The sequence below is a fragment of the Plasmodium vivax genome, chromosome 5, assembly GCF_000002415.2.
Source record: "Plasmodium vivax chromosome 5, whole genome shotgun sequence".
In the NCBI taxonomy this organism is placed as follows: Eukaryota; Apicomplexa; class Aconoidasida; order Haemosporida; family Plasmodiidae; genus Plasmodium; species Plasmodium vivax.
The window spans coordinates 75,907-92,500 of NC_009910.1; the positions used below are offsets into that span (position 1 = coordinate 75,907).

Sequence of the window (16,594 nt, forward strand, 5' to 3'; positions counted from 1 at the left end):
ATAAACATTGGCGACGCAAAAATTTATGTCGTTTTGGCACCTTTTAATTTTTTTTTTTTTTTGTTGTTTTATCTTTGATTTTAATTATGCCCTCTTGAACATTTCCACTTTTACGGTAATAAATCAATGCTACAATTTGCTATACGCAGCAAATATTTGCACATGTTTCGTTCATTTTTGCATCTTCACTATTTTCTATTCATAACAGTTGTAAATCGCAAAATTCATTTCGGTTCAGCGCATAATTAAGCCCCTTTTTTATTATATTTTAAGGGTTAAAAAGGTAGTATATAGAATTAAACGTCAATTTTTTTTTTTTTTTTGCATTTACCTGATCAATTTGGTGATTTACTTGTAATTTGTACTGTAACTGAAGTGATAACACAACGGTTTCAAACTGTTGCCACCCAGGGGACGATCTCTAGGGCGACAAATCCCTGTTCACATAATTGGGGGAGAATTTTCGATGAATCTTTCTCCAATTTTGTCTGCCCAAAAGGCTGTTTTAGAACCCGCTTTTTTGGTATAGCTTTTTTCTCCTTCAATTCTAGTGCACATTTACGCACATTTTTTAAATTATTTTTTCGCATTTCTTTAATACGTTTAGATGAATTGTTTCGCCGCACATTATGTCGTTACAAAACTGTTAAAGTGGCCTAAAAGGGTTCGTAAGAATGACTCCCTTCTTTTCAGTAAATGGTCACTCCGTAAACACGCGCATGCGTATGTAAATGTATATGTACATGCATATGAACCACAGTGCCCTTTTTCTTTGTCACCCGGCACGAATTTGTCTTTCCCTCTCTACCTACAATTTTATAATTGCTACATAGGCAGATACGCACATAAACATAAGATAAGTATTCATTGCCTAACTTTTTCTTCTTTTCTTTACTACTCTAACAAATGATGAAAAATATTTTTGCATGTAACAGCGAGGAAGGGGTGGAAAGAAAATCCACGAATGCTTCAAAAAATAGGTCATTCTCGTGCAGCAAAAAAAAAAAAAAAATTATGCTTATACTACCCTCTTCTGATCTGCTACCACCCCATGAAAAAAAATTTTTTTTTCTACCATTTCTTACTAATGGGTTAAAATAATCAAACAGGCAAATAAAACATTCGTGCCTGTGAGCACAGACCTTTTTGCTTTTTGAAGAACATTTATTTGGTGACCACCTGCGCGGGTTGCAAATCTCGCAATGGAGAAAAAAAACGTTATGACAAAAAAGGGGTTCCGAACGAGCATATCTAAGTACATAAATATAAGTACATATATAAGTACATAAATATATGTTCATATATATATACATATATATATGCATGTGCCTATATCTTTGCCGTCCGTAATTCAGATCTATATGCGCAGCCAACATTTAAGCAGAACTTCCCCTTTTCAACGTTGTAGGGATATGCTGAAACGTATTTTATTTGTTGACCATAATTGGGGGCACCCAATTTATATATAATTTTTTTCTCGATGTTCGTCCCTTTTCACTTAAAAATGACTCCTTTTCTCTGCCTACCAAATATATGATGATAAAAATGTAGGAAGGCAAAAATCGGCTGCAATTTGGTGGCAGAACTAAGGGCGGAAGGACCATATGTAATGCTTTGGCATAATTAATGCCGGTGGTTGTCGGGGCTAAGTCCAACAATTTAAATCAAAAAATTATGGCGTATAACGGTGCCAGTGCCACTTTAGAAAGCAGCAGTATGCCGTTTTCTGCTCTTCTTTTTTCTATTTTTTCTATTTTTTCTATTTTTTCTGCTTTTTCTGCTTTTTCTGCTTTTCTATTTTTGTTCATGTTCGCCTTGCCAATCCAAACATACTTTTGGGTGGCACCCTCAGTGCATTGCCGTGCCATATGCATAAATATATGGCATCTATAAAAGAACTGCGCTAAGAAATGATACCATTTTAAAAAAAGAGGAATATAATATAAAAGAATATAAAATAATTAGAAAAGAAAGAAAATTATATATAAAAGGAGGCAAACGTTTTTCATGCCTATTATATAACCATAAAAGCTGAAGTTTATCCTTTTATTTATATATATTTTTTATAAGCTTCATTTCGTTCCTTTGCCATTTCGCCTTTTTGCCATTTTTTTTTTTTTTTCCTGATTAGATTATTTACAAAAGTTCAATGGAATAAATATTACATACCAAATTGAAGCTCGTGCATGCGATGATTGATGACAGATGAATGATGACTGATCGTTGACCAGCGTCATCCGCAAATGCTCACTAGAAATAAGCGTGGTGCAAATTAAATTCGCCCCCAAGTGGCACCATATATATTGCAGCTACGCCGAGACATTTTACATGTTAAGTTTATGTGAAAATGAATTTTTTTCGTAACTTTGTATATTCCGTTTGGCCATAAAGTGCTGCACTTTACTTGATTCATTTATTGTGAATCGAGAAAAATAGAAAAACGCCTTTACATATAATTAACGCATATATACTTAGTTGTTACTATATATATACCCCTGCGCGGTTGTACATTTATACATATTCCTTGTGGCCTCTTTTTGTGAGGCAGAGCCATTTGTGCCAATTTGTACCAAGTTGCTTTACTCCTTCGACGCAGTCTAGTAGAAGGATAAGTAGAAAGTGCGGGGGTCGAATTAAAATACTACCACTGCAATTAGAAAAGCGTTAATGCGACTACATAAGTACATGCGCGACTTTATTTTTCCTTTTTAACGAAGCCTTGTTTTTTTTGTCGAGTGGGTTTCGCTTAAAGGGGAGTAAATAAATGTACAAAAATAAATATATATAAATACATGCGTACAAACAGATACATATAAATACATGAGTACAAACAGATACATATAAATGCATGCGCATCTGCTTCTTCCCCCGCGTTGCCATTTTTGCATTATTGCCGCGCCGCCCTTCAGCAGAGTCGCCGCAATGTGCAACTATTTGTCCTAATTCGTTTTTCCTTTTTTCGTAGTTTTTAGTTTTTCGCCCTTTTCACATTTTTTCCATTTTTCATTTTTTTTTATTTTTGCTTAACCTCAAAGAAGCAGCTCTCCCCCTTTTCGCCTTTCAAAGAAGGGGAAATAGAAATGTGCAGTGCACATTAAAAAAGGAGCCCATAAAATCTTAGTGCCCTTTTTTATTAAAAATTTGTAAACTATATCTTCCTAAAGTGACAAAATGGAAAAAGCTATGGAGCTAGCTCGTGATGCACCCAAGAGTATGGTAGGCGCCTTATTTTCCCCAGTTAACACAAAGCTAAGCAGTACCAATCCAGCAGTAAAATTCGATGGGAACTTTTTATACGTGTGGGCTATGATTTCTATATCCCTTTTTCTCGTTTTTCTACATCATCTCTATTCGGTAAGAGAGCTAGAGCCGCCTTGACTGCTCACATGTGCACATATACACATGTGTACACCTTTTTGAGGGCCGCTTCACCCTTTAAACCAAACTGGCATATTTAAAATGTGGGGGAAACTCCATTAGAAAAAGAAAAAAAAATGCACTGGAAAAATCAAAACGTGCATATGCGATAACCAATTCGAGCCACATGTAACAACCCCCTCTCTTTTTTCAAATTTTCAGTTCTTCAGTAAAAAGTCGAACAGACTCTCCCTACTATGGAACAGGAAACAAGAGGACAATGAAAACGAGGAGGAAGAAACCGAAGGCGAAGAAGTAGCGGACCAAGAAGAGGCAGTGAAAAGTGACGAAGATGAGGATGAAGAAACATTTTACGACGCCAGTGATAAGGAGGTTTACCTAACAGAGCAAGAAGAAAAGGATAAAGAAAATGAAATGTATTTGACCGAATCTGAAGGAAGAAAAAAAATAAGAAAACTTATAAGTGAAGCTGATAAACAAGATAATCAGGCAGTTCTGTCCTACCTGGCAGAATTGCCGGAAGAAGAATTAGAGGAATGGAAAAACCAAGAATGGAAAAAATATATGGAAAATGTCGAAGAAGAATGGCAACTTTTAAATTTGTGGATAGAAGAAGAAAAACAAAACTGGATTGAGAGTAAAGACAAAGAATTAGAAAACTGGATGAACAAAATGGAAAATAAATGTATGCACATAGATAATATAAATAAAGAATACCAATGCATGTTTATTAAGAGTTGCCTCAAAGGTGATGACCAAAGTCAAATAAAAGAACAGCTAAAACATGAACTGAAGAATTTTATCTACCGCGATTGGAAAAAGTGGCTGCGAGAAAATGAGTCCTACTTAAATACATGGCTAGTAAAACAATGGATACAATGGAAAAACAACAAAATACTTAAATTTTTGATGGCTGAATGGAAACAAGAAGAAGATGAATACTGGAACGATTGGGAAAAAACAGAAACGTGGAAGTGGTTACATTTCTATAAGAGGAGAAAATGGCAAACATGGAAAAACAGAGTTACCAGTGAAAAACAAGAATGGGAAAACTGGGTAAAAATTAAAGAAGAACGAGTTATATACAATAAATATAAAAAATGGACCCAATGGATTAATGCAAAAAAACCTTCTATAAATCAGTGGGTAGAATCACTCGCTGACAAATGCGTAAACGACTCCAGATGGAATACCTGGATTGATGAAAAATATAATGAATTCTTGCTGGAACAGAAAATGGAAAAAAAAGAAAAACGAAAGGAAAAAAAAAATTTAATGAAAAAATTTAAAAATAAAAAAAACAATCTAGCTTTCGCATTTGAATTCTTTGAAAATAACCTTCAGTCCATAAAGGAAGAAGAAGAGGAAGGAGAAAATGCTCTTAGTGTGTAGACAAATTCACCCAAAAGTTCTAAATAGGTTAAAAAGATTCCAAATTTTGCCCCTTACGAGAAGGGGTGGGAAGTACCAAATAGATCTGTACTTTTTCTCCGTCATCCAAAATGCACCCGTGTGAAAAATGCGAAAAAAAAAAGGTATATACCAATTTGGGAGAAAGTCTTCCAATCTGCAGAATCGAACAAAACATTGGGGGTAAATAAACAAGCACGCTTTAATTGCTACGTGTTTCTTATGCTGTGTATCTATTGTCAAGATTGAGAAAAATTGAAGAATTCGTTTCTCCAAAAGAATGCTTACCCGCATGTTCATGTAATACCCATTTTTCCCTTTCAGTTGGGATATACAAATTATTTGCACCTCATCTATTTTTAAAAGGAGGGGAGGGGGAAATAACTTTCCTTAAACTGCCTAATTGTGCACTAATGTGTAGATGCCTGCTTGCTTAGGGAAAGAAGCCATTTTGTACATATCTCTCTACACAGAGGGAAACGTTACACATTTGTATTGGGTGCGCTGAGGATGTCTGCCCTGTCCAGTTCGCCCCTTCGACATTATGATGACGATTTCCCTTTTCAGTCAATGTCGGCCAAGCAGAAATGGTTCAGTCAATGGCTTCCTTTTCCCGTCCATCGTGTGATAGCGACAATTTATGTAGATGAACCTTTCACGTGTGTCCCTTCCCCCTGTCCCGCTTAATTAGGTTTTACAAAATAAATGTGTCAACTTTTTTTCGTAATAAATTTGTATATTTTTATTCGCCCACATTTTAGGGGTAAAAATATACGATTTTGTTTTGCCGCTCATCTTTCCTCCGATCTTGCTTCTGATATTTCTCATAATTTTTTTTCTTCATGTTGAAACTTCAGTCAACTCTAAATGCATCACATTTGTGCCATTCGACGCAGACATCGAAAGCGCTTTTTTGAGTTGCAAAAATAACGCCCTCTAAAAATAAAAATTTAACTATGAAATAGCCTTTCCCATCACTTAAAAATGATGTTTTAGGTATGCCAAAACGGGGAGGAGGGGGTCCCATCCTGACGCGTACTAAAATGACGCCGCCACAATGTTGTCTCCCTCCAACGGCTGCTAAGCGCGGTGCAGATTTGCCGTTAATCCTCCTACAGCGCACTATTTTGTTAAGAAAAAAAGAATAACTATCTAAATTTCGCCATTAAAATGTTTGATGTGCTTACTCTCTTTTTTAAAAGTGTAATATCGGAAAGTGGGTCTTTCCAAACAATAAATTAAAAAAACGTCCCCCTTTTTTTTGTAATTGCAAACCCATTCTGCTCGTTTATATGGTTTTAAAAAAAAAAAAAAAGCGTATATCATAACGTGCACAAAAAGGGAAGTACCCGTTTGGGGGCACTCCTCACCCTCGTGGAAAATAGAACAGAACAGGCCTTCGACATTTCTCGTAGCAGCCGTGATTAAACCTTTTCTCTACATAATAACTCCACACATTGGGGCAACGGTCTAAACGCTCCTCATAATGCGGAAGAAAAAAAAGCATCGAAACATCTTCTTTATAAAATAATAACATTGAATTAATAAAAAAAAAAAAAAAAAGGGCTTATAGCAATACTGCCACAAAGTTTATCCTCATTTTAACATAATTAAATTTGCTTGGGCGGGATTAAAAACATATTTGTATATGCATGCACCTAAATATATACATACATATATATATATATACATACATACATGTACATACATATTTATGCGCACGTGGATAATAAATGCGTAGATATATACCCTTAATGCACTAAACCTTAATAAACAGAGGCATAAATTAATATACTGTTTATGCACTGGGGAATGTAGTACACTTCAATAATTAGGGCTATACATGGTATAAAAAAAAAAAAAAAAAAAAAACAATGGGAACAGTGTATAGTGTTAGTTGTTAGCAGCACCGCGGTGCAACAGGAGTGGAGATAAAAATAATTGTGTTAAAAAAGTGGCGAGTATTCCCCTTTTTTCCTGCTATATCCCCCTGCGCTATCTTCGCTGATCCAAGAGTTGCGGACTCTCAAAGGGGAAATTTAAAGAAATACACTCGATTTTAATCAAAGGCGATTCGATTATTTCACGCCAAGGGTTCTATCATGCCAAGGCTTCTTTCACGCCAAGACTTCTTTCACGCCGAGGCTTCCATCACTCCAGTGACTCAATAAGCAAGTTCTTTTTTTTTAAATTGTTAAAGCTCCACTTGTCAAAAATTAATCCACTAAGCAAACTTTCTTCCTTCTGGAAGAGCTTGGAAATACCTTTCACGGCTAGGTCCGCAATGGCGCGTAATGCTATTATGGTTATCAGAGTACCCAAGGTGAAGGTAGCTGTTTTATACTTTTTCTTTTTTCTGTTAATGATACTCAGTTGGTTGTCTTTTTCGTAAATTTCTCTCAAGAGCATTATGCTGCGGGAGTCGTTCATATCGTCCTTATGGTTGCCGCTCGTTAGGAAATCATCTGAAGTTAAATAAAAAAAGGGTGCGTAAACATTTGTACATACACAAATTGTGAAGCTATGGCATATACGCAGACACGGCGCAGATACGACGCAGCGTGGTAGTTTTCACTAAAAAGGGTTTCACAAGTAGTACGGTTAATTTTTGCGTCAGAAAGCAACAAACCAGTGCATAAGCAAACTTAACCACGTGGTTTACATAACGGAATGGATGCAAAACAATGTGCACGTACAAATTACTCTATATACATTTATAGCTACATATGCCGTATGCTTTCCCACATCGCGCATACATATGATATGCCGCTAACACTTTGTAGTGCGCCTTAACGTCACGGTTTTTATTCACTCTTCTTACCTTTATCTTTCTTGTTATCCTTATCCTTATCCTTATTTTTATCATTGAAATCTTCATTCTTTTTGGGAGTTCCCTTTCCTACAGTAAATCTATATTTCCATATATCCTTTTTTTTATTAATAATGTTATCTCCCTTTACCACATCGCCAAAAGTTATCAGGAGGAAAAGGTTAATGACAAGTAAAATCGGTAATTTATGCCTCATTTTTTTATTACAGTGCTTTTTTACTAGGTATTTTTAATATATAATGCGATTCATAAATTTCTTGAAAAAAATTATTAATTGTTTGTTCGTGAATTTAAAAATTTAGAAAAATACGCGTTCGCGCTAAGTTTTTTTTCTTTTTATCCATAAAGAGTAATAATAAAAAGAAGGAAAAAAATAAAAGGAAAAACAAAAAAAATTAGATTAGCAGTGATCGATCAATGGTAATTCGCAATAGGTATATATTATATATAAATGAATACTAAAAAATATATAAAAATGGTTAAATAATTGTATAGTAAAAGCTTAAAAATGGGCAAAAAAAAAAAAAAAAAAAAAGCAATAAATATTGAAAAATAATAATAATATATATAATAATAATAAATTCTAATATAGTACGCAAATTATGGTAAAATACAGTGACGATAAAAAAATATGCATACCAATTACGCGCTAATTGCGCGGTAAAATTGCAATAATGAAAATACGCGCAGAGTAAAAAACTATGATAATTTTTTTCCCGATATGTACATACATATGCGCGTAGCGCCAACAAATATATTATAATAGCGTATATATATACATATATATATATAAATATATATATATATATATATATAATTTGGTGCTTACTTTCTTTTTTCTCGCTTCAAGGAGAAAAGAAATTATTCTATTATTTCACGTAAAAATGATATATATACCTTTTTGCATGTCACGCGCACGGCATATTTTCTACTTCGCGATGTACTTTATATACTAAAAATAAAATATATTTCTAAAAAAAAAAAAAAGGGAAAAACCCACGGGTCCAATGCTCATACGCTTAAAGAGTAAATTATTTTCTTTATTCAGAAAAGAGAAAAAATGTGAAAAAGTTGCAATTCTTTTATTTTAATTAGCGCCTAATGGGGAAGAACAAACTACAGAGTGAACTGCAAAAGGAATAATTATTTTGAACTGATGCGTTTTTTCTACCCATTATTTTATGTGCCCAGGGGGGTACATACTTGTAGTATATTCTACTCTTCCGCTGTGTGGGGAGGCGTTTTTCGCATTATATATTACATCATCTATGGGCTAAATGACCACGACGGGTTTTCCCTTCAGAGCCGCGCGCAAGAATTACCTTAGATGCTGCTACACTATATATTATATATATTTATTTATACTATATATATCTATCATGTTCATACGGAGCAAATTTCTACGGGGCGATTTAAAAAACTTCGCAAATATTGCGCCGGATTTCCGAATTGGGATCAAAGATAATAATGCAATACTTTATGCATACCGCAGATTAAAATATGCTATATACCTTCCTATTTATAATAAAAGTAGGATTATTTCAAATTGAGAGAAAAAGGCGCTAATTTTAGGACTACCCAAAATGAGTTAGTAGAAAATTACAAATTAGGCATTCTCATTTTTTTTCTTTTCTTTCTCCCTGTTTGCCTACATCTAAAAATAAGTCCAAACGGGCTTACCAAAAATTGAATTTATTAATACGTATTCCAAGCAGTAGGAAAAAAAAAAAAAAAAAAACTTTCCGTTCTCCCACAATTTTGTATTACTAAATAGTGTTATAAAGAAAAAAAAAGTAGCCATCTCTTCCTACACTAATATGCAAAAGAAGGATAAAACGATCCCGCTTACGTAATACCATTTGGCCCTTTTTCACTACATACTTTGTAGGAGCACAATAAATAGTAATAATAACCCCTTAGGCTCATTTCAAATTTGTTAGGTTGTCCCCCTACCGCTAATCGCTAATCGCTATATTGGTTATATCGCTGCGTTGCTGCTTTTTTTTTTTTTTCTTTTCTTACCGCCCTTCTACCAAATGTAACATTTTCGCGTGGCACTTTTTGAGCAAATCATTTCGTTCATTCCAATAGGAGGTGCAAACAACATGGTGAGGATAGCAACTCCCCCCACCCACACGTTCCTCTTTACGTTCTTCTTAGCAAAATTGCAGTGGGGACTCCTTATAAGCAGGTCTACTCATTGCACATACATGCTCATGTAAGGAAGCGTTTAAAATGTAATATCTCTTCGAATGAAAAGTGTGCGCACTGTTCTATCCAAATCAATGTACCACCCGTCACGTGCGGGGATAGTCATTGCTACTTACCGATTTGCGAATTTGAAAAAAAAAAAAAAAAAAATTTAAGACAATTCCACAGAGCAAAGGAAAACCTTCCAAATAATCGTTTTGCACCTCTTTTTTCTTTCCCCCTAAAAGATTAAATGCTTCGAAAACGTCGCAAATGGAAGAGAGAGTTCCTCTATTTTACGTAAGTACTTATGTTTGCCTTCAAAGCGGTACATGATACTGTATACCATAGGTGTGAATTTTGTTGTTCCTCCTTCACTTCTCCTTCTCAATACTGAACGACGGTTTAAATAAGACAAATTAATTTATGTTATACAATGTTTAGAGCATTCATAGGCATACTCTAAATACGCTAAAGAAAGGGACACACACAAACATTAATGCCCCTTCCCCCCACTATTACTTTTTTTTTTTTTGCGTGTAATAATATTCATTTGAAAAATAGTGAAAACAGTATAACTCATGTGTACGATATTTTTTTTCGCATCATTTATAGTAAGACGCGTACATCCTGTTTAGTTCCTTTTTCGTCAAATTTTTTTTTTTTATTCTTTTTTGCCTTGTTCCTTTACACAGTACAAGAACAAATCTGCACGCAGAATAACACGTATGCACACTACGGTAGTCTATACAACGCCCCATGCAATACCTTACCGCGCAACCGCGTAACCGCGTAAGTAAAATCCAAATGGACACACGTTCACGCATGCACATCACACACCTGTTGGCTTTTTATCGTGTCTTTTATATCAAATCTCATAATCTTCTAAGTCCAGATGGGGAGTTAAGGGGTTACTGTAAAACTGTAAAATTAGCAGCGTAATATAATGCGCAAAATAGATGCTAACACCGTACATACGTTAAAAATTAGACAAAGTGTGTGCCCCTCCGACGTGGGAAAATCAGCAATGTGTACATTGGAAACCCTTTTCTAGTTCCTTAATTAAGCAGACGCAGCAAAGGGTCATTCTCCCTTCTGCACTTAACACTGTCCCATTCGAATTGTTCCACGTTTTGCGGCATCTGTGTGCATTGATGTGTATACACTGACCTGCACACAATTACACTGCTACTCACACGAGCATAGAGATATTTACACCACCTCATGGAAATGCACACATTACATAGAAAAGCCGTCACTTCGATATACACTTACATAGAAATGCGTACACTGTCATAGATACACATACACTTACATAGAAATGCCCGCACTTAAATATACATCTATTACATAGAAATATACACATAATTACATAGAAATATACACGTAGTAACATAGAAATATACACGTAATTACATAGAAAAGCATACACTTACATAGAAATACCTTCACTTAAATGTACACATAATTACATTGAAATGCACACGTTTAGGTGGACATGCACGTTTACATAGAAATGCATGCACTTCGGTTACACACACAGCGGTAACAGATCACGCGCTTTTTCGCTAGCTGTCCAAAGGAGTCGATACACTGGAAAAGTGCTTAAAAGAATAATAGCCTAAAAAAGACATTACTTTCATTCCCCTTCTGACCCATTTACCCCTTGTGCATATATCGAGAATAACTGTTTAATAGTACAGTCTTGAATTTGAAAAGGGGACTTCCTAATGGAGGGGGTGGATGGCGAGACCATGCACAACTAAATGAACTGCACACAAGCGGAATGGAATACTTACATCGTAGCGATAATACACTTTTTAAGAAAATAATTATAAATTGTTCAAAAATTAGAAATAATCTACCTACTGACCTTATTTTACGCTTTTCCCTTAATATGTCATCATTGATTTCATGCAGGAAAATGAGAAAATTTTTTACACATGTTGGCAGACATTCTTTTTTCGGCATTACACATATAATACTACTTTAACCGTGAAGGCTTATTTTTACACTTTTAAACACATTTTTTGGGTAAAAGTTTCTCCAAATGAAGTTCCCCCTTTGGGCTCTCTACAACGCATGCAATGTAAATTATGTGAAATTACACAGCGGGAGAAATTGTAATACGTTCCTATTTTGGCTAGCTAACATACACATGTGCAAAGCATGTGTAAAATGTGTTAACCAAGTCCACCTCATTAATATTAATGTGAAAAATTATTCTGTAAATTAGGGACAAAGGCGCGAGGCGAATTTCACAGGGACACTCACTCTCACTCCCAAAACACTGAAGACCACAATAAACCTTTATTTGTGATAAGGTAGCCAAAAAATAAAATCATGGAACTAATCCACCTTACTCACCGGTGCACTTTTGTTGTAATCCCAAAAATAATTGCTCTACTATGCTACCACAAATTGGAACGTTTCAAATGCATGCAGCTTTATAATTAGCAGAGACACACATTTTGAGTTTGAGGCTCCTATTTTTACGCGTACACATAATGCACACATAATGATAATTAGATCTTTGGCATATGTAATATAACCTCAAAACAGCTTACATAGAAAAGTGCACACAAAATGACATACGCGTATTGTACACACATATATGTTGTGCACATCCATTGGGGCTTATTTTTTTAAGCTCCTTAAAATAGCTTTATTTTCACAAAATTCTTTTTTTAGGAAGAATTAAAAAAAAACGGGTAAAATTAGGTAAACATGTGGAGAAATTTTATAAATGAACGAAATCTCATATATAGTGTTATTTGTGTGGGAGGGAAAAGTGTAAAAAACTGCAAATTTTTTCAAATTTGGGTGGGAATTTCCCACATTGGATCATCGATTATATTTTGGCACCCCTTCGTTGAAAAAGGGTAGCCGTAGAAGTAGAGAAAATAGCTACTAAATTGCACCGTTGCTTTTTGGTTGTGGCTTGCTCGCATATTTCCACCATTACCACTGCCACTGCACACCTCACAACATAGTAGTAGCATTAATAAAAGGGCGGAAAAATCCAAACCATCCAAAGGGCATTTTTCACACAGCTTAGAGCCATTGAAGAAAGGGGTGTGTGATGAGCTATTTCCTCCTGCAGTGCATGCACTATATATATATATATATATACACATACATATTTACGTACGCACAAATGTGCAATGTGCCACACCACACACTGTGCCTTTTTTTTCAAGCCGTGTATCCACTATCCATTGACAAACGTTACAACTATATACAAATGTGCAAGTGTCAATAATGTGCACACACACAGGACTAACATGTAGGGAACAACACATAGAACAGAACAAAAAGCCTTTCACACCTTATAACATTGAAATAAATGCACGAAACAGCTTTTTTTTCTCTCTCATAAATGAACGAACGGCGGATGGTGTACAACACCGGCACACAACACCACCGCGGTCACCTATAGCTTTTTTTTCGATCTATTTTGCCTTATTTTTTTGGCATAAATGGCACAAAAAAAAAATTAAACAGTGAATTGTTGAATGCGTCATATATATTACACCATTCGAAGCATTTGATCTGTTTTATAAATTTTTGTGTGCAAAAAAATAGGACTATATTCATCGTCACGTTTACGGCTTGATTTGGCTTCCCTTTTTTATAAAGCCACATAAAAAAAGTGAAGAGAAGGTAAATTTCACCCCCCCTTAATTTTTTATGGCGAAATTTTAAGGCCGCCCCGCAAAAAAGTTGTTCCTTTTTTGCCGTTCCTTTTTTGGCTTTTTTTTTGTTATTTTAAAAAAATCTTGCAAAACGGGCACACCTATATATATAATATGTGCGTATAATTTATTTCACCCCTAAATTGTGCAATTAATTTTTTATCACTTTTCACTGACTGCAAAAAGCACTCCTTTTTTTATGTACTTTTTTGTGAAAATTGCAACATCTATAAAATTGTACATATATATGTGGTTTGAGCATATTTTATACATATTTACATATATACCCTTACCAGTTGCATGCAAAAGATTTTTTCTCCCCGCACGCGTATTTATTTATTATATATACAAACCCGCGTCAAAAATATGTGCGTATAAAGATAAGACCACATGCAGTTCACTTAAATACAGTTAAAAGTTGAGTAAATATTCCCCCTATGAGCAAGTTTTGTAAATAAAATAAAAACAGTGTTATAATTGTAAGTAAAAAAAAATACTGACCGAAACTACTACCACTCCTCTCTATGTGTTTACGCTTGTTTGTAATATTTTTTGTATACGTAATTAATGTAACAACCACATTTGTGCCATGGAAAAAAAATTTGAAAATCATCGCAATTTGTAACAATTTTTGGTAAATAAATATGTCATAAGTCATAAAAAAAAAGTCACTTTTGTGCAGAACGAATACCACTTTGATAATAAAGTATACGCGATTTTAAGCATAAAAAATAAGGAAAAATATTTGAAGACCAGACCACAACAACCACATTGAAGAAGCCAAATAAATTTGTTATATGCAACCGTTATATGAAGAACACCGTATATGAACACCGTTTGTGAAGAAACACCGTTTATGAACCGTTAATGCATTATACAACGCAATAGCAACTTATGCATTATATATAACCCCCCCCCGTTTATGAAGTAACTCTCCCCTCTGCTCTGTATAAGACTGAGCAGCTATTTTTTGTACCCCGCTTTTTTTCATTCTTGATTTTTTTCTGTTCGCCACCGCTTTAAAATGAATATGAACGTTCGACACGTTTCTACAATGATATATAATTTTTATTACACGCTATATTATAAAAGGTTCACCAAAAAAAAAAAAAAAGGATTAGCTTAAAGTACACCCCTCTTTGCTGCGAATACCTGCACAACATGTGGGTAGAGTAAACAAAATTATCCACATGTAGAGTAAAAGTTATTACATGTTCATGCCTATCTCTCTGCTCTCGCCGTATATATGATATTATGCCACCACCACGCACCATATTAAATAAGTACCCCCTCGTGTGTTAAATCGTTCTGTGCCTTCATTTGTAGCGCCGTATAAAACATAACTAATAAGAACTGCACGCAATATACACACACCTACATAACCATAGAAGTACATGCACATAATATACCACTCATTATTATATGTGAACAGTGCACCCCTCCCCTTGGATACTTTACCCTTAGCAAACACAAATAATGCTGTGTCGTTAAATTTGAATTTGCCCTTACGTAATTAAAGCATCCCATTTTGTAACTTCGAAACGTGCACTTATAAAATTATATAGCACAAATTATAATTGTTATACACCTTTATTTATATCCCCCCTATATTATATATATTTTTTGACACCCATATTTTATATCATTAATAACCCTGCAAAATGGAGGCGCGAAGAAAATACTACTATTGCCACTCCCTCCTTAGTATTGGCACCCTTCTCTTCTTCATAAGCACATTTCAGCTGTGCTCATCATCTCAACTTGAGCTTGAGCCGGCCCCTGATTATGAATCTACCTCCCCAACGGTACCGGTACGTTTACTATTGCATGATGATTATGCACCCAACGCAGAAGATATGTTCGGTCCGGAAGCCTCACAAGTTATGACAAATCTGTATGAAACCATAGACGAAGACGGAACAACAACGGATGGTTATCAAAACGGATCCGATGATGACCAATCCAACCAGAGTGATAGCAACGACGACGCCGTTATGCTGAACTATTTGAGCAACGAAACGGATAGCTTTGATGAGTTGATCGACGAAATTGATAACCATAAAAAGAAGAAAAAAATCTATTCCCCATTAAGAAAACCCGTATTAAAAAGATCCGATAGCTCCGACTCCCTCAGCGATTATGAACTCGATGAAGTACTTAGACAAACGGAAAACGAACCAGAAGAAGATGAAGATTTAGATTTATCTTTAGAAGATTCATTCGAAGTGATAAATTATCCTTGGAAAGATATACTGGAAAGCTCCCCATATAGTACCGACCACACAAATGAAGAAGACTTTTCCTCACTTGAAGAACTCGAATTGGAGGATCCTGTGCAAGAAATGAATTTTGGAAAGCTCAAATTCTTTGAAATAGGAGATCCCGACTTGTTAATAAGAAAAACGCCTATCACACCTAATACAAAAACCAAAAGTGGCTTAGAAAAAAATGGAAACAACACAGAAGCATCTAACATAAATCAGCATGAAAAAGAAAAAATGGACAAGAGAAAACGCAGAACACATAAACAGTTTAAAAATCCAATTGAAAACTTTTCAGTTACTACCACCTATGACGATTTTTTAAAACAAAACGGCTTGAGAGACCACCCATCCAAACATCAGAAGGATAGTAGCGAACCTTTTGTACTAGACCAATACAACTATAGGAATGCAAAGTTCAAAAATGTGAGATTTTACATATTAAGAATGCTCTATGATAACATAAAAGACATAGGTCTAAAGGAATTTCAATATTTGAAAAGTCACAAATATGAAGTCGAAGAATTTATCAAAAACATTTTAAGAAATAATCTCATATGCCTCACATTTTCACAAGAAGATCACCTGTTTAATGATGCTCACCTGTTGATAGAAAAAGCCAGCATCAAAAGTGAGTAAGCATGACATATATAATATAAGTGCGATGGAACTGCCACCACACCGAATATACCTCATACCATATACCACATACATACCATACACCATAAGAGAAGTCCTTTTTTAACGTGCACCACAATTTTGTTACACAGATATATGCACATAATTAAAATTGAAAACCTAAATGAATAACCATGCACCTATATTTATGT

General features: G+C 34.9%; 3 protein-coding genes across 3 annotated transcripts, besides 16 other annotated features; 2 read left to right on the forward strand and 1 right to left on the reverse strand.

The window, feature by feature from the left end:
* Positions 1-1,089: 1,089 nt before the first annotated feature.
* Positions 1,090-1,155: a microsatellite.
* Positions 1,156-1,388: 233 nt separating this feature from the next.
* Positions 1,389-1,463: a microsatellite.
* A 1,457-nt stretch (positions 1,464-2,920) lies between these two features.
* Positions 2,921-2,943: a microsatellite.
* Positions 2,944-2,980: 37 nt separating this feature from the next.
* Positions 2,981-3,005: a microsatellite.
* Positions 3,006-3,086: 81 nt separating this feature from the next.
* PVX_088850 (tryptophan-rich antigen (Pv-fam-a)) lies at positions 3,087-4,770 on the forward strand (the record flags this gene model as incomplete). The annotated part of the gene is made up of 2 exons (XM_001614813.1): positions 3,087-3,354; positions 3,580-4,770. The coding sequence occupies exons 1-2, from the start codon at positions 3,172-3,174 to the stop codon at positions 4,768-4,770; spliced, it is 1,374 nt and encodes a 457-aa protein (XP_001614863.1). The 5' UTR covers positions 3,087-3,171.
* A 1,652-nt stretch (positions 4,771-6,422) lies between these two features.
* PVX_088855 (hypothetical protein, conserved) lies at positions 6,423-7,975 on the reverse strand. The gene is made up of 2 exons (XM_001614814.1): positions 7,610-7,975; positions 6,423-7,253 (listed from the first exon to the last, which is right to left on the reverse strand). The coding sequence occupies exons 1-2, from the start codon at positions 7,812-7,814 to the stop codon at positions 6,940-6,942; spliced, it is 519 nt and encodes a 172-aa protein (XP_001614864.1). The 5' UTR covers positions 7,815-7,975; the 3' UTR covers positions 6,423-6,939.
* Positions 7,453-7,496: a microsatellite.
* Positions 7,976-8,019: 44 nt separating the features above from the next.
* Positions 8,020-8,102: a microsatellite.
* Positions 8,103-8,349: 247 nt separating this feature from the next.
* Positions 8,350-8,377: a microsatellite.
* Positions 8,378-8,843: 466 nt separating this feature from the next.
* Positions 8,844-8,877: a microsatellite.
* Positions 8,878-9,651: 774 nt separating this feature from the next.
* Positions 9,652-9,688: a microsatellite.
* A 401-nt stretch (positions 9,689-10,089) lies between these two features.
* Positions 10,090-10,120: a microsatellite.
* A 437-nt stretch (positions 10,121-10,557) lies between these two features.
* Positions 10,558-10,578: a microsatellite.
* A 3,863-nt stretch (positions 10,579-14,441) lies between these two features.
* Positions 14,442-14,461: a microsatellite.
* A 703-nt stretch (positions 14,462-15,164) lies between these two features.
* PVX_088860 (hypothetical protein, conserved) lies at positions 15,165-16,403 on the forward strand (the record flags this gene model as incomplete). The annotated part of the gene is made up of 1 exon (XM_001614815.1): positions 15,165-16,403. The coding sequence occupies one exon, from the start codon at positions 15,165-15,167 to the stop codon at positions 16,401-16,403; it is 1,239 nt and encodes a 412-aa protein (XP_001614865.1).
* Positions 15,413-15,461: a microsatellite.
* Positions 16,123-16,144: a microsatellite.
* Positions 16,203-16,230: a microsatellite.
* Positions 16,404-16,428: 25 nt separating the features above from the next.
* Positions 16,429-16,451: a microsatellite.
* Positions 16,452-16,594: the final 143 nt, after the last annotated feature.

Bases quoted from the DNA above. Each gene is read 5' to 3' on its own strand.
- PVX_088855 (XM_001614814.1), bottom strand. From the start codon at position 7,814: ATGAGGCATAAATTACCGATTTTACTTGTCATTAACCTTTTCCTCCTG. The intron at 7,254-7,609 runs GTAAGAAGAGTG...ATTTAACTTCAG, and splicing joins GGATAACAAGAAAGATAAAG to ATGATTTCCTAACGAGCGGC.